At 43.5% G+C, this 23,757-nt stretch overlaps 2 protein-coding genes across 5 annotated transcripts in view; one reads left to right on the forward strand and one right to left on the reverse strand.

Annotated features, from left to right (window-relative positions):
* Nucleotides 1-5,820, forward strand: part of NAPB (NSF attachment protein beta) — a 49,621-nt gene extending 43,801 nt beyond the window's left edge. For all 3 annotated transcript variants that reach the window (XM_066386959.1, XM_066386960.1, XM_066386961.1), the window contains 4 exons: nucleotides 1,237-1,341; nucleotides 2,642-2,710; nucleotides 3,068-3,118; nucleotides 4,405-5,820. In XM_066386959.1, coding sequence (XP_066243056.1) covers nucleotides 1,237-1,341; nucleotides 2,642-2,710; nucleotides 3,068-3,118; nucleotides 4,405-4,515 — 336 coding nt within the window. In that variant the 3' untranslated portion in view covers nucleotides 4,516-5,820. The remainder of the gene's footprint in view (nucleotides 1-1,236; nucleotides 1,342-2,641; nucleotides 2,711-3,067; nucleotides 3,119-4,404) is intronic.
* A 3,989-nt stretch (nucleotides 5,821-9,809) lies between these two features.
* On the reverse strand, nucleotides 9,810-22,779 carry GZF1 (GDNF inducible zinc finger protein 1). 2 transcript variants are annotated; one of them, XM_066386963.1, is made up of 7 exons: nucleotides 22,612-22,779; nucleotides 22,033-22,150; nucleotides 19,110-20,479; nucleotides 17,651-17,745; nucleotides 15,207-15,374; nucleotides 14,309-14,466; nucleotides 9,810-11,593 (listed from the first exon to the last, which is right to left on the reverse strand). In XM_066386963.1, exons 3-7 carry the CDS (start codon nucleotides 20,456-20,458, stop codon nucleotides 11,243-11,245), a joined length of 2,121 nt encoding a protein of 706 aa, XP_066243060.1. In that variant the 5' UTR covers nucleotides 20,459-20,479; nucleotides 22,033-22,150; nucleotides 22,612-22,779; the 3' UTR covers nucleotides 9,810-11,242. The 2 variants fall into 2 exon arrangements, with proteins under 2 accessions (XP_066243060.1, XP_066243059.1); XM_066386962.1 differs by lacking the exon at nucleotides 22,033-22,150 and having other exon boundaries at nucleotides 22,612-22,644.
* Nucleotides 22,780-23,757: the final 978 nt, after the last annotated feature.

Here is a 23,757-nt window from a genome sequence, read left to right on the forward strand (position 1 = left end):
CAGGAGTGGAGCAGTTATTATCTAAACATTTCTGTCTTGCGAGGCTGCCCCTTTTTCCTAGTCCTTTGGCTTGAGACAGCAGACTTTTGTTCTTGTTGTTGTTGTTTCTGTAGCCAGTGGCTTTTATAGGTTGCTGACTTTTTTATAAAATGTCAGGGATATATGAAAGAAATGGAAAATCAGGGAATTCATTGTCATTTTTTCCTTGTGTCTCAATGTCTCTACCAGACTACTGTTTTCACCTTTCAGTCTGACATTTGTTTTATATAAAATGACTGGGGCTTTCAGTGTACTTAGGGGAGGGATAGAGGAAAGAAGGTTTATTTCATCTTCCTGCAAGTGGAAGTCTTCTGAGCTATTTTGAACAGGTCAGCACTAATAAGTATTTTTTTTAAGATTTTATTTGATTTTAGAGGAAAGAAAGAGAAAGGCGAGGGGTGGGGGGTGGAACAGGAAGCATCAACTTGTCATTGCTTCGTATATGTGCCTTGACTGGGCAAGCCCAGGTTTTTGAACTGGTGACCTCAGCATTCCAGGTCGATGCTTTATCCACTGCACTACCACAGGGCAGGCACTTTATGTATTAAATATTGTTTCTTCTACTAAAATTTTCTAGTTTATGATATGGGATTAAAAGAATGTATTTCATAGCTAAACTAACATAAGATACAGAAGTATTTTCTAAAAGTAGTAGATAAGAATTAATTTGCCTAAATGTGAGAACCCAAACCTTAAAAAAAAAATATATATATATATATATATACACACACACATATATGTATATATACATATATATGTGTGTGTGTGTGTATGTGTGTATAAAATATACAGCCATGGACCACAGTGTGGTGGTAGCCAGACGGAAAGGGGGGATAGAAGTCGCCAAAGGGGGATAAATGGGAAGGAAAGAGACTTGACTTTGGGTGGTGGGCGCATGAGGAAGAGTGCAGATTGTGTTTTATTGAGTTGTACACTTAAAACCTGTATGGTTTTAGTAACCATTATCACCCCAATACATTCAATTTTAAAAAAAGAAACCAGGCCCTGACCAGATAGGTCGGTTGGTTAGAGCATCGTCCCAAACCTCAAAGGTTGCCTGTACAATTCCCAGTGAGGGCACATACAGGGACAGATTCACGTTCCTTTCTCTCTCTCCTACCTCTCTCACTGAAATCAATAAATAAAAATTAAAAAAAAAATCCAAACCTTTTAAATTTGTCTGCTTTCTGTGCCTAGGTGGGGACAAACACCATGGATAATCCTCTGTTGAAATACAGTGCAAAGGATTACTTCTTCAAAGCAGCCCTCTGTCACTTCATAGTGGATGAGTTGAATGCCAAGGTAAGGAGTTAGTCCTTCAGTACTAGTTTTCTGACACATTACAACTGAGAGCAGGCCTCACTCAGGCACTCTTGTTCTTGCCATCTCTTTTTTTAGGTGATGCTCATTAATTGCAAGACTAAACTGAGTAATTAAAAATGATAATAATATAGGTCCTGGCCGGTTGGCTCAGTGGTAGAGCGTAAGCTCCGCATGTGGATGTCCTGGGTTCAATTCTTGGTCAGGGCACACAGGAGAAGCCAAGCGCCCATCTGCTTCTCTACCCCTCTCCCTCTTGCTTTTCTCTGTCTCTCTTTTCCTCCTCTCCTGCAGCCATGGTTCCATTAGAGCAAGTTGGCCCCGGATGCTGAGGATGGCTTTATGGCTTCCGCCTCAGGTGCTAGAATGGCTCCAGTTGCAACAGAGCAAGGGCCTCAGATGGGCAGAGCATCACCCCCTAGTGGGCATGCCGGGTAGATCCCTGTCAGGGCACATACTGGAGTCTGTCTCTGCCGCTCCTCCTCTCACTAAATTTATAATAAAATAAAATAAAAGTAAAACAATCATTTAAAAAAAGATAACATGGTACTGCCTAAACTATTCCGTAGCCACATTTCTTTCAGTCGTTTTGCCTTAAGGAAATTAGGGAGCTAACGGGGAAGCAATAAAAGTAGAATGAGGATGGGGAGAAAGTGAAAAGCCAAGTGAAAGCTGAGAGACTAGAGGCAGAGAGTTTGGTAACCTTGATGTTTTCACTTGGAGTTGGAAGAGCAGAATTAAAACCAGAAAGAGGAAAGTCAATATTCCCTCCAGCCTCAAACAGTGGTCTGCTGAGTTTTTGGCAATCAGGACAGTGTTGAGCACTGACTGCACTTAATGGATGCACACAGACGTGAGGTCGCCAGTTTGAAACCCTGGGCTTACCTGGCCAAGGCACATATGGGAATTGATGCTTCCTGCTCATCCCCCCTTCTCTCTCTCTCTCTCTCTCACTCTCTTCTCTCTAAAATGAATAAAAAATTTTAAAAAATGGATTCACACAGACACCAGTCTATGAGTTTTCCAGAATTAGATTTAGTTCATGTCTTCTCTGCAGCAACCTAATTGAGAATTACTGGTTTAGAAACTTCCTCTTAACAGAAATTGAAAATTGAAATAGGATTCCTGTGTTGACTTTGATGTTGAGTTTAATACCATATTTCTTATACACTTAAATAGAATGTTAGATGATTCTTACTAAAATTAATAGACTGGTCAAAGCTTTGTTTCCCAAAGCTTTGTTTTGTGAGTCAGACATTAACCAGTGGTTTTTCTCTCTCAGCTTGCTCTCGAGAAGTACGAAGAAATGTTTCCAGCGTTTACTGATTCGAGAGAATGTAAATTATTGAAAGTGAGTAATATTAGAACTTTGAAGAAGAAAGCCTTTGCTGCTGGTGGCACTGGGTGTGAAGGGAATTGTTAATGCTGGGAAGTCTGCTGAAAAGCCTCCTGCCCCTGGGAGCCGGGTGGGATTCCTCTCAGCCAGGGCACGGCACTGGTCTGGGCGGGTGGCTCCGAATGTTAGCACGGAGACTGGGCCCGAGATCGGGGGACTTCTCTATCTGTGCTTGGCTAGTTCTCCCGTTTTGCAAAGTATCTGGCATATCAGTTAATGTGATAGTAAGGCTGTTTCTGTATTTAAAGTATCTCTAGTCATAGATGGAACTTTTTAGCCTACCAAACTAATTTTACATGTTTATCTTACTAGAAACTTCTAGAAGCTCATGAAGAACAGAACAGTGAAGCGTACACTGAGGCAGTAAGTTATATCTTTGTGATATAATACATTCTTTGAAGGTTTAAGTTACAGAAACTTTTTATTGTCTAAATGCCGAACATTTGAACATTATTCCAGTATACCTATGTTGTATTTTCTAAAGGTCATGTTTTATATATTCTGCAAACCTAGACAGTTTTACAGTTTCATTAGCAATGGTGAATTTAGCTGTGAGGCAAATTCAAGGAAAAATATCACATACTTTTATAATTTGTTATTTGAATATTTTCCTTTGAAAATAATCTGCTCCCTAAGTATAAACTAAAATCAGTTAAATAACATTTAAAATATAAAAAATATAGCAGTGAGACTTTGCTATATTCCAGACTAAAAGAAGTGGAAGCTTTCTTTCATTATATTCATCACTCTTCTGATTTCCTATCCTTTGCCATCATATGTTTAGAATAGAGCTATCTGCCATTAACATATTCGTCATAGCTTGGAAGCAGTAGTGGAAAGGAATGTCTTCCCATTAAACGTTTGCTACAAAACCATTTTCATCCTATTGAAATGTTATTCTTTAGTAATGTGTTGAAATGAATTTAAAAAGTTCAGCTTCCATATATTTTCTTTGCAAATACATTTTTTTCTTGTTGAGTGACTATTGGAACACTATTAATTTTCCACGTTCCCTTCTAAACCTTATACACAGTCTAATTTCCTTTGTTTTATTAAATGTGCTTTTCCCATTTTAAAAGCTGCTGGAAATTTTTGTCATCACAGAGCAATGTAAAAGTCAAAGAAACTTATAAATAGCTCCATCAAAATAGGCAGAGAATAATGAGAAATTACAGTTGTTTGTTTTTTCTTTTTGTTTTTGTTTTTTGTTTTTTTAGCAATAGAGAGATAGAGACAATGGGAGGGGAGAGAGATGAGAAGCATCAACTCGTAGTTGTGGCACCTTAGTTGTTCATTGGTAGCTTTTTATGTGTGCCTTTACCAGGGGCTCAAGCTGAGCCGGTGACCCCGTGCTCAAGCTGGGGACCTTGGGGTTTCAAAGCTGGGTCCTTAGCATCCCAGGTCAACACTATCTACTGCACCACCTCATGGTCAGTCAGAAATTAAACAATTTTTAATGACGAAAGTTATTGAACTGGAATGAATAATTTTAAATGAAGAAAGTTGGTGGGTTATCACTATCTATGTTTAAACAGCTCTTATTTTGTTTTTTGGGGTTTTTTTCTTTTTCTCTTTTTTTTTTCTGTCTTATTATTTTGTTTTGATTGTATTTCCATTGACTAATTCCTGCTCCTCTGTCCTTAAACTAGGTGAAGGAGTTTGACTCCATATCACGCTTGGATCAGTGGCTTACTACCATGTTGCTTCGTATCAAAAAGTCCATCCAAGGGGATGGTGAAGGAGATGGAGACCTCAAGTGAACCATTTATAAGTCTTTGTGGCATGCAGCTAACTCCTCTTCTGTTTTGTCTTAGGGCCATGTGATCTTTATGGGATGCCCATTTAATGGCTTGATTTTGTTGTGCATAAGCCATTGCTGTGAGTGTTTTGTTCAGTGTATCTGTTTGTGTCACTCTCCGTTGGCTGGACAGGAAGCTCCTGTGCACTCTGTGGGTGTAGTGGGCTATTTCATGCTTCAGCGTCCCCAGAGTTTTCTGAGAACTACTTCAGAATTTTGTTCTTGTCATATGATACTTGCAGAACCCATGTTTAATTTGGCACATATTTTTCTGCCCTTTTTCTTGGACTTGAGTATCCAACCCAGTTGTTCTAATCAACGCTTTGCATATTCCCTGTAAATTTGCATCTGGATGTATTCTCTAAGTGTATGTGTTTAGTTTAGGGTGGTTGTTAGGAATAAGTTTATGACTTTATGAGAAATTCTTTTGTTATCTTGTGATTTTTTTTGATGATGCTAAATGACCAGTTTCTTTGCTTTTGATATTCTTCCCTACGCTAATGTGCATGTGGAGATTCAGAACAGCGGGTCTGCCTGCATCACTTACACTGTGAGGAAAGGGAGCTTCCCAAAGTGCCCGCTTCTGTGTGGATGAATGTCAGGGTGGATTTGACTGCTGTGTGTGCACACACACACAGCTATGGAAAGTCTGTGAAAACTGAGTTTGTCTTTTTCCTAGATGTAGCTTCCACTTTTAGTTGGGGGGAAAACTCCTTGCTTTGTGTTCACATGAAAGTGTTTTAACTGGCACTTCCTTTCTCTTGACTTCCACGTTCGCACTGTCTCCCAGCAGAGGTGGAACCCTTTCAGCCACGGTTACGTCCCTTCTCAGTAGGGCCAGAGAGTTGAAGTTAAGGCTTAGGGAAGTGTGTCAGTGGTTTCCTCCATTTATTGGACATGATGGGTTAGGTGGGGCAAATATGGCACAGAGGTTTACTGTGTCCTCCCACTAGCTTCTGAGGGGACCTAGCTTTCCTCTGCGCTGATGAAATTGATTTAGCTTTTTATTTGAACTTTGAAATCTATCCTTTTATTTTGTGTAACATTATATGTGCTCTATTGATTCCTACCCTTTATGTTACATATTGACATTGTACTTTAGACAAGATCTTGTTTATTGAATTTCCTCTGTGCATATTAGGCTTAAATGATTTGTGATTGACCTGTACTTGTTGCCAGGTATAGCCTGTGTTTCTGTTGTTGATTGTGCTATCGTCATTAATAACAGTAATGAAATTTCCCATGTCATGTTGGATAGTAACTGGTATTTAAGTGTTTTCATTTTTGCATGCCTTCAGCTGGGATTGGGAGGCTTTGTGGGACAGAAGAGGGTGTGCCGGACTGAGGTCTCAGTGCGCAGGGCGGTTTCGGGACAGTGAGGAGGTTAGTCCCGGATGAAGGAGAGAGCAGAGAAGGAAGTGGAGAGGGCCAGCTGAGGCCCGATTGTGGAGGCTCTTTCTCAGGTGGCTGCGAGGATTCCCTGGCTGTTCTTGTGGAGTGATGTGCGCAAGGTGGCCGGATGGAGAGGAGGGTTAGGGGTGTCATAGTATCACTGAGGGTTGGGGGAACGGGCCAGAGAACACGGACACTCTGGTGCTGGGCCCTGGCATGTGATGAGGATTCTTTTTTCCTTCACAAGTTTGGGGTTCTTAAAGGGAAGCTGCTATCACATACAGTACTATTTGGAACAGAGCTTTTTTGGTACTTTATTTTCTGCTGGAATCGTATGCAAATAAAGACAGAAAAGTGGGTTTTTTTTACTTTACCTAATCAGTTCCATAACCATCCAAATGTACTTTTGTAAAAAGTTATTTTCCAAATGTGCTTTTGTGTAAGTGAGGCGGGGGGAGCACCTCGGTAGCCAGTGTGCTCTGCCGTCGGCCCGTCGGGGGAGCACGCAGCCTCCCCACCGGCCGCACCTCATCGCTAGAGGTTTGTTTCCACTGTGAAAGAGCCTTCTGGTCTGACCTCTTAAAGACCAGATGCTTTCTTTTAAGGCAATTCCATATAACTTTTACCATGATCCCCTCACAAACCCCTGCCTGAGAAAGATGGTTTTTAAAAATAATACTGGCAGCATTTTGTTATGTCAGGCAGAGACTTGCTTGGCTGTTTGGAAATAAACATTGGGTTCAGTGCCTGAGTTAAGAAATTTTAAAATATTTCACATGAAAGAGTAAAAATAACTGGAGTGACTAGAACAGACCTGCTGAAGGTGAAAGGAAAACAAGAAGGCGAAAGGCCCATTAACAGTACCCACATTTCCTTCCTTGAAATATTCCATGTCACACGTAGGGCAGTACCATAACAGGCCTAAGGTAGATTCTCAGGATTTATAGAACGTTATTTATGAACAAATTGTAATGACTGTTTATGTGACAGTTCTTGTATTTTAGCAAATCTGGGGTTAGTTCCTAGTCTAAGTCAGTTAAAATTTCTTATGGGAAAGCTTTGCTTTTTGTGGCAACATTTTTATAGCTTGTGTGAGTTCCTTTTTTATTTAATGATTTGAAAACAGTATTTTTGCACAGTTGTGACTGTGATGGTGTCACTATAACCAAAGTGTGTGCATTTATTGTTTCCTCTGATACTGTACATTTAAAATATCCAAATGCAGACCTCTGTGGCTTTCTTTGGAGGGTTTGGCAGTACAGCATGCTGCCTGTGCCCCACCCCGTGGTGCAGGCTCCTGCCTGGGCCGTTCTGGGTCGGTCCCTGTGCTGTTCTCATGCTCTTGGGTGGAGGACTGATTGTATTATGGAAACTAACCATAAATCTTCCTTAGCAGAAAAGAATATGTATGTTTTATGTGAACCTGTACAGTAAATAAAGTGGGAATTATCAGTACTATTTGACATGTCTGTACTTAAATTTACACAGATTACAAGTAGCTTCCTTTCCTTGAAGTTGTTCCTGTTAAGGCAGTGAGCATTAATATTCTCTAGGCTTTTTGAATATCCATTGAAACATGAGTTGGACTATGTTAAGCTCTCTGTTACTTAGTGGAAATTCAGGGCACTGTGATAGTTTTGCAAGCTGAGGGTTTAGGAAAGAAGCCCTGGTTACATACAGTCTGTTGATACAATCTGCTAAGTTTGCACAGTGACTCTGTAAGCCTTGCATTCTCATCCCTTTCTGCTGCCTCATCACAGAATGTTGCTTGCCTCCTTTGGGCTACAGTCACTTGCAAAGTTGAGGTAGGACTGGTTCATAGAAAACTGTTAGGTGTGTGTGTTGGGGGTGGAGGGCAGTGAGGGGACCTAGAAGCCACTCAACTCTGTTGGTGTGTGGACATTTAACTTTGCAGATGTCCATACAGGGTCAGCACGTGCCTCTTGGCAACTTGGGCCACAAATCCTATGGAGGAAGAGGGTGCCGTGGGCAGGGGGGGTCAGCTCCTCCTGTCAGAGCAGTGTTTAGGTCTGTGAGCATGTCCACAACAGAAAGATCATTCAGATCAAATTTTGAGAAAAGAATGGTAGAACAGGCCACCACAGCCAAGGAATCCAAATTGATCATTTCAGGATAAGTTTATCTCAGAATCACCTATTTCCTAACAAATGATGATGATGGTAAGATCCCTGTAGAGACTGCAAAGGTCTGTGGTAGTTTCTGGGGCGTGGCTGAGTGACATGCTGGGGGCCCTCTGACTGTGTTGGTAGCTTGCTCAGTCATAGCTTGCCCCCATCTGGGTACAAGTGAACAAATGGTCCTTCGCACAAGTGCCCTCCCCCCACTGAAATAATCTAGTTACTTCAAGTTTCACACTGTCAAGTTTAATTAAAGGGACAATTACTTACTTGGTCTCAAAAATTGTCCAAGTTACAAGATATAAAATTTAACAGGTTAGGATTAAATTATAACTCATACTCAAATTTGTCGGTTTAGATTAGCATCTATAGCAAAACCATATTTCTTTTAAAATTAGCTTTAATAAAGGTCTTGTCCCACCACATGACCCCCTTTTCCCTTTTGGCCAAACCCAAGGTGGAGGGACCCACATGGGGTTGTGAGGCACCACATCACCTCCTGGCTGGTCCTCTTGCCCTAGGGGCGGCAGTGCCAGCACCAAGGCATCAGCCTAAGCACGGGTTCAGGACTGGCTGTGAGGCTGTCGCTTGCCTTCACTCAGGGAGGCTGTGCCTGAACTAAGAAAAGTAGGGAGACACACCCATCAAGCCCTCAGTGATGAGTCTGCCACAGGGTTTTCAGAGTTCGGTTTAGACGCACCTTGACCCTCCCATGAAGCAGACAGAGATTTAAATAGGTACATTGGAGAAGTCTCCATGACACAAACTTGAACGTGACATTGAAGAAGCCAGTCCAGATACACACTCCACAGCACCAGCTGCACAGGTTACTTCTACAGAAGCAGAGGTTAGTGTTACTTATCACTAGGCTTACTTATCTTCACTTCTAGAGAATCAATGTGCAGTCCACATAGTTATAACTGAAGAGATTATTCCTAGGACTATAACTTTGATTTTAAAATTCAGTATCCATGGCCTGACCAGATGGTGGTGCAGTGGATCAAGCATCGGCCTGGGATGTAAAGGACCCAGGTTCAAAACCCCAGGGTAGCTGGTGCAGGCTCATCCGGGTTGAGCACGGGGTTGCTGGCTTGAGTGTGGGATCACAGATATGACCTCATGGTTGCTGGCTTAAAGCCTAGGGTCACTGGCTTGAGTAAGGGGTCACTGGTTCAGCTGGAGCCCCCACGGTCAAGGCACAATGAATAACTAAGATGCCCCACACAAGGAAGAATTGATGCTTCTCATCTCTCCCTTCCTGTCTGTCTGACCCTATCCCTCCCTCTCTCTCTTAAAAAAATTAAAATCCATTATCCAGGAAATTACACTTCTTTCAGTCTAGACTCTAGAGCCTAAATTTTAATAATGGAAAAAAACGTTAAGACTTGCAAAGCTATTTTACAAAGCAAATGTTTATTAACACAAACAACTTTTTGTAGAATTTCTAAAGAAACAAATCCAAGACAAAAAATTCTTCTAGTAGTAACAAAATAATCTATTATTTAAATTCCTTCTCATTAAGATGACTTTACACTATGGAACAGTACATCAGTTGGGCAGGTTCATTCTCTTACCAATAAAATGGTTGTGTGACAGTCACTATTTCTTGTTGTTCTGTAACACAACTAGGATATGTTGTCGTAATTGGATTTGAAGTAGTTCAGTACTGCTGTCTTTATAAGCAGGTGTGAAACATGTTATCAGCACCTAAAACACCTTGTAGTGGCTTTAGTATGTAATATCTTACAGACTAGAACAAAATAAGCACATAAGAAGTCTTCCCTCATTAGTTTCTGGCAGGGTGCAGCTATGTATTTTCTTCATCTTGGAACTTACAGATAAGTTCCTTCTCTTAGAAAGGAAACTTTCCACAACAAGTTAATAAATTAAAATGTAGAAAAAATGGTAAAAGAATTCTCCTTTAAGGTTGTCTTTAAATTAATAGGTTTACAGTTATGTCAGTAACAACTACATACAGAAGCCACCGGAAGCAAGAATTAAGCTTAGCTAACACAGCAGAACTGTATTTCATTGCAAATTCATTAATTCCAGCATGAGACAGCCAAAGGAGCATTTAAGATCCTGGCTTCACAATCTCCTCTTAAGGCATAATCAGCGATGTGCCGAGGCTCTCGGTCCCTCTGCTCTATTCTCATATGCTCCCAAGGAAGCAAATGTGACATTTACTTGCCTTTTCCTAGCTCTTGATTTGGCAATGAGAAAGTCTGGGTTTCTGAATATTACAGAAATTAAGTCAGAAAAGCCAGGCAGAAATACTAATACTATGTGCCCTAAGATTTGCCACAATCACCTCATTGCTACTTGTCAGTAAAATGACTACACAATGTTTCCAGTGTTCTAAAGCCTCTTGCTTAATTTTTCACATCTCTTTGCAAAAGAAACCCAAAAAAACCCAAAAAACTACACTGGTTGCTACTAAAATCTTTGGTAGGACAGTTTTTACTTTATCACATTTTTAGGAGTGAAACTGAGCAGCCACACTTCATTTCAAAAACTATTTTATGACATTTCCTAGCTGCATATGTGCTGTGAGTAGAGGTTATACCAAGCTGTTTTGCAAGTGTTCAACGTGTCACTTCCTTTCTAGTGTGGCAGTGGGGAGTTGAGGGGAATGAATGCAGTAGTTCATTTCTTCAGTCCCATTCAAGGGTCCCTAGAGCAAATCTGACTTGCTTCACTTTCAGCTTGATAGAAAAGTATCTTAAAAGTTTCAGAGAAATAATCCCACATGGAAGTATAAGGCAGGCTGAGAGACCAGGGAGACCATTTAAAGCAAATTCATGGCTGGATCAGTGCGGTGTCATCTATTAACAGTTGTCTAAACTTCATAAACATCAAGATAATCAAGCATTAGAATGATTAGTGCATACAGCAGCCTACACCAGAATTAACGTTATGTTAATTGCCTCGTGTTGATAAAGTATACCTGAGTTCATGCAGATCAGGATTTTTAAGGGAAAGCTTTAAAAATGCTTTGACAAAAACGTGCAAGTTATCAGAAATTTAGCAAAGTCAGAAGCCATTCTTGCCCATTTCTTTGCCTACAGACAGTTCTTTTCTTAGCTCGTGACCTCATCTTACATATAGCTGTCACACAAGATACAGGATGGGACCTGCTTGGCAGGTAACATCAAGCTCTTATTCCATGCTGGTCAAAGACTGAAGCTGTGTAGGCATCAGATCTGTCTGTGGAGTCAGCTCACTGAGCTCACCGATGGTGGTGGCCAGCAGCGCATCCTGGGGCACCACAGAACTGTCCGACTTGCAGGCTGTGTCTGCAGAACTGTTCTCAGGCACAGCAGATATGCTGCCTTGGACTGTTGCCAGGTTGTGAAAGTGGTTATTTTCTGCAAAAGACAGCAATTTATCTGAAAGTTTGGATGATGCATATTCTTCTTCAGGCTGTTCAGTCTTATGCCCCTCATCGTTCTTGGGTAAACCATCTACAATAACAAGGAAAGACTTCCATGGTGTGTTCTTATCATGCACCTACAAATCAAACAAAACATCAGTACATGTGTCTGAACAAATATCTGTAAATCTTCCAATCCATTTAACTTATTAAAAACATTTTTTTTTAGCAAGAGAGAGAGGGGGATAGAAAAGACAAAAGGGAGATGAGAAGCATCAACTTATACTTGTGCCACCTTAGTTGTTTTTTGATTGCTTTCTCATCTGTGTCTTGACCTGGGGGCTCCAGCAGAGCCATTGACCCCCTTGCGCAAGCCAGCAACCTTGGGCTCAAGCCAGTGACCATGGGGTCATGTCTATGATCCCATGCTCAAGGCAGCGACCCCACATTCCAGCTGGTGAGCTTGTGCTCAGCCCTCAAGCCTGCGACCTTGGGGCTTTGAACCTGGGTCCTCAGTGTCCCAGGCCGACACAATCCACTGCGCCACCACCTGGTCAGGCTAAATTCATCTTTAAATCAACAGTCTCTTCCACTTACCGTATTTCCCCACATAAGATGCTCCCATGTATAAGATGAATCTTATTTTGGGGGCCCAAATTTAAAAAAAAAATGTTTTACATAAAATTGTTGAATTCAGGTTTTATTCATCATAAAATTCATATAACTATGCATCACTGTCAAAACTCCCATCCATTAGCTTGTCCTCATCTGCATCTGATGACAAATCACTGTCTTCATATATTGCCTCATCCTCAGTTCCATCGATGGCATTTGAAATGCCACGTTTCTTAAATGACTTGGCAATGATCTCAATCTTGATATTATCCCAGGATCTTTTCACCCAGGTACAAACTTCTCCTATAGTCAGTTTCTTCACTCTTCCTGCTGGTGTCAAATTGTCCCTAGACAACTTCATCCACTGGTTCCATTCATCTATCATGGCAGCTTTGAAGGGTTTGTTAATGCTGACATCAGTGTTAGAGCTGGGATGTCAAGCCTCCAGGAATGATGGCAAGTTTTGTTTTTTGCTCTGCAGTAATCTTCTTTGTTTTTTTGTTATGTGTGCCCTGAACTAATCAAGCACCAATAAGGTAGGTTTGCATAATAGCCCACCTGGTCTCCTCCAAACTTTCTCAAACCAGATCTTCATCCCATCCTAATCCATCCAACTCTTGCAATGAACGTGGACAACCACTCCTCGAGGAATATCTTCTTTTGGCATTGTTTTGTGTTTGAAAATCAGCATGGGAGGCAGCTTGGTTCTGTCGGCACAACAAGCTAGAACAACTGTATAATGGCTCTTTTCATGTCCACTTGTCTTCACAGTTACAGTTTTCACCCCCTTCTTATCAATAGTTCTGTTACTTGGGACATCAAATTGAAGGGGGACTTTGTCCATATTTGGAATCTGTCCCAACTCACACTGATGTGTCTTCTGACATTGAATGACAAAACCATGAAATTCAAGGACCTTCTGCTCATAGCTTTCAGGCATCTTTTGGTTAAGTCTGGTGCATGTACACATGCTTAGTCCATTCTGTTTCATGAACCTGAAGCACCAATTGTGTCCTCCTTTGAAATCAGTAACTTCTTTTTCATCAGCAATTCTTCTTGCCTCATGCTGAACCATCTTTGTGGACACAGGAATTCTAACTGCCCTTTGCTCTTCAATCCATAGCTTCAGTTCCCTCTCTACATCAGGCCATTTTGCTGACTTGCCTCTCATGGCGTTCTTCTGCTGTGGTGTTTTCAGTAGGGTTTCTTCTTCCCGTAGCCAGTCTTGGATTGATTTCTCAGTTGGAGGAGGACCAAACTTACGTTCAGCAGCATGATTTCCATCCACTTTTGCAAACTGGGTCACTTTTAACTTGAATTCAGCACTGTACAAAAATCTTATCTGAGTCATTTCTGAGCAGAACGTGGCAAAACGTAACCTACCATATTCTACCGCTAACAAGTGTGAAACAATGAGCGCCAAGACAACAAGCATGAAAAAGCGGGAAATGCAAGTAAAAAAAAAATCTACAATGAGCACAAAAACAAGCACGAAAAAGCGGGAAATGGGAAGTAAAAAAATCTACAACCACTGTATAAGACGCATCCAGTTTTTAGACCCCAAATTTTTCAGAAAGGGTGCATCTTATACATGGGGAAATATGGTGATTTATACTGCAGCCAATGCCTTTTACTACTTGTCAATGTCTTTCTACCATTATTGTCACTGTCAGAAGTGTCTATCGTGGATGTGCCTTCCTCGTTCTTCACTTCAATCACACTGTGAATGTGCTCACTGCAGAGAAAAACTGAGGAAGAAGTGAAGTACCTGCCATCTATCTTCTATAATCACATATACAATAAGAGGCATTTCTGACTGCCTAGAGCAGGGGCAGTCAACCTTTTTATACCTACCGCCCACTCTTGTATCTTGGTTAGTAGTAAAATTTTCCAACCGCCCACCTTCCACAGTAATGGTGATTTATAAAGTAGGGAAGTAACTTTACTTTATAAAATTTATAAAGCAGAGTTACAGCAAGTTAAAGCATATAATAATAATTACTTACCAAGTACTTTGTTGGATTTTTGCTAAGTTTGGCAGAATAAATCTTTATAAAACAACTTACTATAGTTAAATCCATCTTTTTATTTATACTTTGGTTGCTTCACTACCGCCCACCATGAAAGCTGGAAAGCCCACTAGTGGGCGGTAGGAACCAAGTTGACTGCCACTGGTCTAGAGTCATACATACAGAGAGACCAGCAATTTGTCATTGTTAGGCCAAACTGTCGCTTACTGAGGTATGCCGCCGGAGAGTGGACTTGTCAGTGAACGCCCGTCCACACGCATTGCACATGAACGGCTTCTCTCCTGTGTGGATCCGGTGGTGGCGCTGGAGAGCGTTGAGCTGGGTGAACTGCTTACCACACTGGTCGCAACAGTAGGGACGTTCCCCTGTGACAGGAAGAGAAGAAAACTGGTGATCTGTTTAGCATGGTGTATTTAATTCTGAGGACAGTGCTGTCTGTAAAACGCTGGAACGTGTCAGCACTCAACCATAAGGAAGATCAGCTGAGGGTCAGTTAACAGGTACAAATCTACTACCTCTACCCAGGGTTCCCTGATCCAAAAGTAGTGTTCCCACGAAACCTTTTGGAAGCCACATGGCATAAAGTGAAAAGTATCCCCATTTTCTGAAAGTTCATGTTATGTTTTTTTTCAGCTAGTGAAAACAGGTACTGATGTACGTCTTTTGTAAAAGCAAAGTGGCCTAACACGAATTTTTGGAAAGCAGGAATACCTTAGAATATCAGAAGTTTATGGCCTATACCAAAAAGGGGCCAAAATCCATACTTCTAGTTTATAGTACAACTATAGAAATTTCATCTATTTCCTTAGTAATGGAATATAAAATTCCCAAATCCTACAATTGAATTTGCATGCATGTGTATACACACAAATATGTACAGATTATTCCTAATTCTAATCTGAAAATGTTCAAATGTTCACACATCCATACCTTTTCAGTTTCTCAGAGCCAGAAACTAGAGACTGAAAAAATTTTAAATGCTATTATGGCACACAAAGTTTGGTGACAGGTTTTTCCTAAAGCTAAATTACAATTTTTCTACTTAGTCAAAAACCTCTGGGCTTTCTTGGTACACTGAACTCTCTCCGGTGACATTCCAGCATACCTGTGTGGACTTTAATATGCTGGTAGAGCGAATTCCGCTGGGCAAAGCTCCTGAAACAAACTTCGCATTTAAAGGGTTTCGATCCAGTGTGGATTCTATTGTGATGTTTTAAATACTCCTTAGAAGCAAAGCTCTTGCCACATGTCTCACACATAAAAGGTCTCTCACCTACACGGAAAGATGAAACACAGTGAGAATGACACAGGCCCTAGAACACACGGACAGTAGGGCTACACTCTAACCCAGGGGTCCCCAAACTTTTTACACAGGGGGCCAGTTCACTGTCCCTCAGACCGTTGGAGGGCCGGACTATAAAAAAACTATGAACAGCCCTGGCCGGTTGGCTCAGCGGTAGAGCGTCGGCCTAGCGTGCAGAGGACCCGGGTTCGATTCCCGGCCAGGGCACACAGGAGAAGCGCCCATTTGCTTCTCCACCCCTCCGCTGCGCTTTCCTCTCTGTCTCTCTCTTCCCCTCCCGCAGCCAAGGCTCCATTGGAGCAAAGATGGCCCGGGCGCTGGGGATGGCTCTGTGGCCTCTGCCTCAGGCGCTAGAGTGGCTCTGGTCGCAACATGGCGACCCCCAGGATGGGCAGAGCATCGCCCCCTGGTGGGCAGAGCGTGCCCCATGGTGGGCGTGCCGGGTGGATCCCGGTCGGGCGCATGCGGGAGTCTGTCTGACTGTCTCTCCCTGTTTCCAGCTTCAGAAAAATGAAAAAAAAACAACAACAAAAAAAAACTATGAACAAATCCCTATGCACACTACACATATTTTAAAGTAAAAAAACAAAATGGAAATGAATACAATATTTAAAATAGAGAACAAGTAAATTTAAATCAACAAACTGACCAGTATTTCAATGGGAACTATGCTCCTCTCACTGACCACCAATGAAAGAGGTGCCCCTTCCGGGTGTGCGGTGGGGGGCCGCATGTGGCCCGGGGCCGTAGTTTGGGGACCCCTGCTCTAACCTATAGACACTCCCAAAGGACGGGCGGCTGGTTACACTTCTAGTTCAAACTGTCACAAAACATCTCTTCATTGGAAGATGCTCGTGACCAGCTGAAGGCTAGTGTAAAATATCCTTGGAAATCCCAAGAAACAAGCCAGTAGACTGGAAACAGATCATTCAGCCAGCTCACATTTTAGAAATTTAGTAATTTCCAACAAGTAATTACACAACTTGTTTGGAAAAATTGTTTGATATTTTTCCATAGAAACACTTCTTTAGGATCTTTTCAGAATAAAAGTTTCTCTTGAAAAGGAGAGGGAGTTTAGATTCGCTATATATGCAAAACTATTCTAGAGTAGCAATGCCAAAGCAATTTGAATTGGATTACAAGACAAGCAAATCATGTTTAACTACCACTTCAGTTGTGTAGTTTGAATCCTATAATCCTAAAAATCAGACTCATCTGATTATTAAGTATACCTCTGATTTCACAAACATCAAAATAAAAATATTGGATTTAATAAAATCTGAATATATTAGTATTTTCATCAGATGATTCATTCTAATTTAATCCATCAGTGTGACATCACCTCTACCCCCAAGCATCCATTAGACAACAATTCTGCTGCTCATTTACTGTCGAATAATTCACATCATTAAATGCCTCATCTCTGTCTCACCTGCATCTGAACTTGAGGGTCATATGACAGTATTTAGAAGTGAAAATTTAAAAATACAAGCAAGTCACTGGGTCAGCAATGAGAACTACAGTATACAACAGAGTCTGTACATTTCTTTGTCAAAAACTATAGGGTTTTCTTAACCACAGGATTACTGGGCTGAATCGGAACAAAGTCAACTTAACTTAAATTTCTCCATCACATAAAATAATATCACAAAATTCTGGAAAATGGAAATAAGATAATTCTACCACCTTAATACATCCTATAACTATTTTCTAATCTTCTGTGTAGTGTTCAATATAGTTGGGATTAACTGTATGCTTCATTGTGCACTTTTCAAGTCCATATCCAAGGACAGGTGTTTTTCATCATGTTCAGAGCTCTCACCCCCAATGGGCAGGGTGTGAGTCAGGAAAGGGTAGATTTTCCAGTTTACTGAACCACTGGTTGGACAATCAGGTTCTTTCTAATGCTTTATTATTAGAAATTGGAAGAAGAATGAAAATAGAACTTTGCCCATACTCTGAACAATTTCTTTAGGACAGATTCCTGAAAATGGAATTTGGGGCTAAAGCAATAGGAACTGTTTCATACCTTTGTGATGCATATGACTCACAGGCCAGTTCCTACTGCCTCGTTTGCAAAAGCATCCCCACAAGCACAGTTTATTCCTTTCTGGTCACTTTTCTACATGGGAAAGATCATGGCTTTAACCTGCACCACTTTGGTAGATGCCAACTTCTAAATTAATAAATTGCAGTTTCCTTCTATAGCTAGGAAAGACATTAATCACAACAGCAGGAGTATTTACCTGTGTGACACCTTTTATGATAAATCAGCATGTGGTTCTGAGTGAATCTTGCACCACATTCATCACAGACAAAAGGTTTTTCCCCTGTATGAATTCTGAAAGTACAACATTCAGATGATAACTTAGGATGTATTTCAAACCTCACCGTGCAATACAATTTCCACTCTAGCCTGCAGAGAGTTTGTTCTATGAGACCTAATGAGAATGACTGGAGTGAAAGATGAAGAGGCCCACAACCTTCATCCCCAAATCCCCATCTGCACAAAGCCAAAAACTGAGTGTTTCCCTGGAAGACACTGAATGTCCACCCACACCTGCCTTAGGGTGTATGTTGTACAGCCCATTCAGGCAGAGACCATGTCTCTGCATATTTTTAAAAACACTATAGTTTCCTTATTCCGAATTATCAACCAGACACCCTAGGAACTATTGCTATGAAGAACCACATGACCAAAAAATTAACTATCATTTCCTAATGTGTATGACAAAACCAGTTTAGAAAGAACTGTTCTCAGAATGCTGAAGAAACCTGGTTTCTGAAAATGCATAAGCAATTTAATTCACAACTAGTATGAAGTAGCTATCAACCACGATTTACTGAGCACTTCCTAATACGCCAAGTTTTTAAACTTGTTAGAATAAAAAGATGAACACCATGCTAACATCCCCAAGCCTAGCCCAAGTTCGAGGGCAGCTCTAGAATAGGGTAGAAAATTGCGTGTCTGGATTTGAAGCATAAATACTGAGCACCATAAAGAAACTTATTTAAAAACAGTATCACCCACATACAGTGCAAAAAATTAACAAACAAAACACTGTCCTAATTGTGGAGTTTAGACTAACCAACGGCAGTTTCCAAGCCAGGAGAACATGACCAGAGAGGGGCCCTAAAACTCTAAAATGTCACCTCAGTGAGGTCATGAATGGCACTGTGGGACCTAGATGGTCATAAGCCCAAGTTCTAAATCAAATCAGGAAAAGAAAAAGGCTCTCAGCCTCAGGGGTGGTGACGAGTGAAGGCACCAGAGGCTCCTGGGAACTGGGAGGCTCCTGGCCTCCAATACATGCCAGACAAGACCTGCAGGGCCTTGCAACCTCAGGCTGCAGCCCGGTCAGCAGCTGTCTGCCATCCAGGCTTCCATGCTGTGACCAGAGACGGGAGGCGCGGGAGGTCCTCCACAGCCTGAGGCCTACAGGAACACTACAGGATTTCTATGACCTAGAATGAGACCATCTCATAGCATCTCTACCCAGAGAGAAGTGAAAGATATCCAAAACAGGCCCCCAACTGTTAAAGGGAACAAGTTACGAAGCGAACTGTCACCATAGTCCAAATCCTAGAACTACCTAATTTCTGACACCCATTTCAAAAACAGTAAACAAGCCACATTCGGGAAAAAACATTTTTCTGAGAGGGTCTCTGCTATTCCCACAGTCGGCTAGAGCCAGGTGCACACACCTCATGTGGGTCTTCAGTGCTGAAGGCTGGGAGAACTTGGCCTCACACTCGGTGCAGCCGTAGGGCTTATGGCCCGTGTGTGTCCGCTCGTGGAGCCGCAGGGCTGTCTTGGAGCTCAGGCCCTTGCCACACTGCTGGCACTGGTGCCGCTCGCCACCCCCCTCGTGGACCTGTACCACGTGCCGCTTGACATCCTTCTTCCTCTTGAACTTCTTCCCGCAGAGCTCACATGGGAAGTGGCGCTCACTGCTGTGCACGTGGCGCTGGTGGCTCTTCAGGTTGCAGCGGTTGGCGAAAGTCTGGCCGCAGGTATCACAGCGGTGAACCACCTCCGCGGCCACTCCATGGTGGTGCCTGATGTGCTTCAGGAAGCTCTTCTCATACAGAAAGTCCTTCTCGCAGATAGTGCACTTAAAGTTGCTCTTCCTCTTCTCTTCCTCCTCCACCTCCGCCCCCACCTCCTCCTCCCCCTGCACAGCCTTCTGCAGCAGCTGCCCAACCTCCAAACCAGCGCTGGAATCCTCATGTTTTGTCACTGGCTCCATCTCTGTTCCCACAGGGCTGGGGTCTTGGGGACACCTGTAGTCCCCCACATCCTCCTCAGCACTTTTCTGCTGCTCCAGGAGTCTTGTGTATTTCTTTTTAGGAATTTCCACAAATACTTTTCTGCCAGCCAGCCTTCCACTAGCTCTTCTTATTTTAGGGTAGGAAGGTTTAACTATGTCTTTCTTCTTGTCTGGTTTCTCCCTGGACTTCCTAGGGGGCATATCTGGCAACGTGCCATTGCTGATTCTCTGCACTGAGAGACTTGAGTCCATAAGGCCGTTGGCAAGAGGACTGTCCACAGCCACACTTGCCCCAGTGTCAGGGGTAACACTGCCTCGGGAGCCACTGCTCCCTTCCACCTCCTGAGACTCAGAGAAATTCTGTAACTCCAAAAGTACCGACTCTAACATCTGCTTCTTTAGTTGAAAACAAGTTTCTGATAAGTCCAAACATTTAAGCTTTTCAGCCATTTCTAGCATTCGCTGCACCCTATCTTCTTCTACCTGGACCTTTGCAGTATATACAAACTCAAGAAATGAAGCAAAATCAACAACCTGCACTTCATTTAAGTAGACGTTAGTCCTAGTACCATCTACAGTCTTCTCATTAAGGAACACTTCCTTAAAAAATTTGCTGGTGGCTGCCAACACCGCTTTATGGGCCATGAATTCTTCACGGACACCCTGGTACTCCACACTGACAGTCACGTCACACAGGTGACCCAGCAGGCGAAGCTGATGCATTTCGTGCAGAAGGTTAACTGGTGAGGATTTGGATTCCAGCAGAACTGCACCACTTTCCATGTTTCTTCTTTCCAAAAACAGCTGTGAAAACAAAAACAATAATTATTTTATGCATGAGCAACTACTGAAGTAAAATAATTATAAATTATGAGGATTATTTCCATTCTTTAGAGACTATAAACTTATTAACCACCTAAACCTAGCTTTTCTCATGTAAAGAAGATTGAAGTTACACTTATCACCAGTTTTATAAAGTGAAGTCCTGGTATACCTTCATTAGATAACATCTGCATGAAAAATTAGCACATTATTAAGATCTCCCCCAAGAATAAACAAATGATTAAAACTATAATTAACTATATTAAAGCAATAAATTTGCTTCATTTTCTAATCTGCTTATATACACAGACCCAAAACCAACAGTTTATGGTAACAACAATGTCTAGTTCTTTAACCAAACAAACCAAAACACATGGCTGTCACTATCTGGGAACAAACCTTAGAAAATCATGTCTGCCTTTGAAAACAACCAAATAATAAAAAAATAAACCACTTTCTTGGGGAAACTTCATGAAAATGTAGTCCACAATCCATGGCCAATTCCAACATCCCTAAAACACCTCAAAAGTTACATTACCATTACTCTCACGAAGTAAAGCAAGCCCCACCACTTCTATTAGCTGTATTACCTCCAGCAAGTAACTTCTCTGAACCTTAGTTTGCTCCTTTGTAGAAGGCTGGCAGGCTATTGTGAGGCTTCTGTGAGTGCAAACGTGTCAAATGCTTACAGCCACACCTGAGACTTGTTGGCTAGTTGTGACTGGCCTCCCAGGCACCAGGCCTTGGGGCTATAATCCCTATGTCACAGATAAGAAAGGAAGTAGCAAGGTAACAGGAAGTGGTTGGGCTGGGCCTTGAGCCTGGGTCTGGTGGGACTCTGGACTCGCACTGAAACTGCTCAGCACACCCCACACCTCACCTTTCCCAAATGCAAAGAGCCGCTTTCATTCCCTATATGTGTCCATTACTGTGGGTGCTGTGGATTGCACCCCCACAACCCCGAGGTCTCCTCTGCTTGCTTTCCTTAGTACCCCATACCATCTTGGGTCATTTCTTCTGCTTTGCTGGTTCTCCTCTCACCTCAGTCCACTGAATATGTGCTTTCTCCTTAGGGTTCACCCCCAAGCTTCTACTCTTGAATCTCTTTCCTCTTCCAAGTTCACTTTCGTTCCTAAATAAGCCTCTAACGTGCCCACCTTCCTTCTAGCCTCCTTCAGTGGGATCTTAGGTATCACCTCAGACTCCGTATGTCTACAACAGAACTTTCATTTCCCTGGAAACCAGTCTCACCTGTTCCTCCTTTTGCAGCCCCATCAAAGATACCTGAGGCTACAATTGGCTCCCTTCAATCACCAGCACCACACCCCAAACATGTCTCTGAGATTTAACTGTAAAAACATCTACACTCTACAGGAAGGACCTGAGCAGTGTCACCTGAAGGTAACTCCACAGTAGTCTGGAAATACTGCCCAAACCTAAGTCAAGGCTACATGCGGGGTATTTGGAGGATGGAACACTATGACATGTTGGAAGAAATGGTAGAGGATGGGTCTCTCAGCTGATGCCGTACTCACCAGCAGCCCTGCACTTCCCCCAAACTTCTGCCGACCGGCCTTGAGCAGATGTGCGAACTCACAGGGCGGCCTGACAGTGACTTCGAAGTCAAAGTGGTTTCTGAGCACGATTTCCCATCTTGCCCGAGCAGAGAAGAGACAACAGAAACACTTCGGCTTGGGTGACAGCGGCATCTCCCCATTGTCAAGGCAGCCCCTCCGTCCCAGAGCATGGCTCTACCGTCGGGCTCCGCGGTCCGCCCCTCCATCCTAGGGAGGTTGCAGCCTGAGCCCGAGTGGGCACCGCGTCAGGCAGCCCCCGCCCCCACAGCGAGCTCGCTGCCCGCGCACGGCGGGCCCTGAGCGCCCCCGACCGCACACTCCCCAAGGACACGGCCCAGTTGCTGGCGGACGCGAGTACCTGCTACGCCGCGCGCATCCACGGCGCCCGCACGATCAGGCCTGAGCCTCCGCCCGGCCGCGCCCGCCCCCGGCTCCTGCAGCCCTGAGGTACCCTGCTCCTCCGGAAAGGGCCCGCGCGGACAGACGAGAGGCAGCGTCTGGGAGGACACTGGGCAGGCCCACGGGCCGAGTACTCACCTCGCAGCCACCGCCACCGCCACCGCCACCGCCACCGCCACCGCCGCCGCCGCGCGTCTGCTGGACCAGGCCCGCCGGGTTGGCCGTCTGCTGGGCGGGGCGCGGTACCGGCGCGGGCGCCGCCGATTGGCCGCCGTCGGGCCTGCCCGGCCCCCGCCCGGCCCCGCCCCTTCGTGGGGTTGCTGTAGGGTCTACGCGCGCACGTCCGACTGCGGAGGCCTTTCGGCCAGTTACGTGATCTGACGTACACTGAGGTCTTGCGTCCTGCCGGTCGTGAAAGATTGCGTCACAGGCCGCGAGCTATAGTTTGCGCCTGCGCAAAAGGTAGCTGCCCGGCACTGCGGCTGACGCGCTACGCGGGCGTGGTAGGCAGCCCCAGAATGTCACGTGAGCGGTCGGGTCTGCGGTCAGGTTCGGGTCAGCCTGGTTGCCTGCCAGCGGCATCAGCATCCTGCGTGCTGCTATTACCCGGGCCCGGACTCGTCTCTCAGAGTGGGATCAACGACGGGGGCCAGGGTACCCCAGAAAGAGACCCGGCAGAGGAGGGAGGCGCCCCGCGGGCGTCTTCCGGCTGGCGGGCATCGGACAAAGCGCTTCCACACTCAGCAGGGCGCCTGTTACTCTTTATTGCATGATAATTGTTCTAGGAGTCCCCAGCCAGGGTCATGGCTTGATTGATGGGTCATTATGGAACTTCCCCCAAAGACCCTTTAGCTCTGTGGCAAACAGTTTTTCTTTAGTAGTCTTTGAATCCTTCAGCTCAAAATCTTGCTGCATCCGCCTTGTATGTATGTATGTATATATAATTTTACATTAAAAAATATTTTTTTTAATATATTGATTTGAGAGAGAGAGAAGGGAACAGAGAGAAACATCGATCTGCTGCTCCACCCACCCATGCATTCACTGGTTGACTCCTACATGTGCCCTGCTGACGGGATGGGACTGCAACCTTGGCATCTCACCTTGGCCTATCCTGGGCAAACTCATTATTCAACAGAGCCAAATATCAACAGTACAACGATTGAAATTTCTTTTGAGAGCCAAATTATTTAAACTTAAACTATATAGGTAGGTACATTCCTTATTGAGGTAGTGCCCACACGTGGTATATTGTGGAAGAGCCACACTCAAGGGGCCAAAGTG

This window comes from Saccopteryx leptura, chromosome 5 (genome assembly GCF_036850995.1).
Source record: "Saccopteryx leptura isolate mSacLep1 chromosome 5, mSacLep1_pri_phased_curated, whole genome shotgun sequence".
NCBI classification, from domain to species: domain Eukaryota; kingdom Metazoa; phylum Chordata; class Mammalia; order Chiroptera; family Emballonuridae; genus Saccopteryx; species Saccopteryx leptura.

Coding starts and splice junctions, on each gene's coding strand:
- GZF1 (XM_066386963.1), bottom strand. CDS start 20,458: ATGGAAAGTGGTGCAGTTCTGCTGGAATCCAAATCCTCACCAGTTAAC. Junction 15,375..17,650: donor TCATAAAAGGTGTCACACAG/GTAAATACTCCT, acceptor CTTTCCGTGTAG/GTGAGAGACCTTTTATGTGT. Junction 11,594..14,308: donor CTCTCCGGCGGCATACCTCA/GTAAGCGACAGT, acceptor TTTGATTTGTAG/GTGCATGATAAGAACACACC.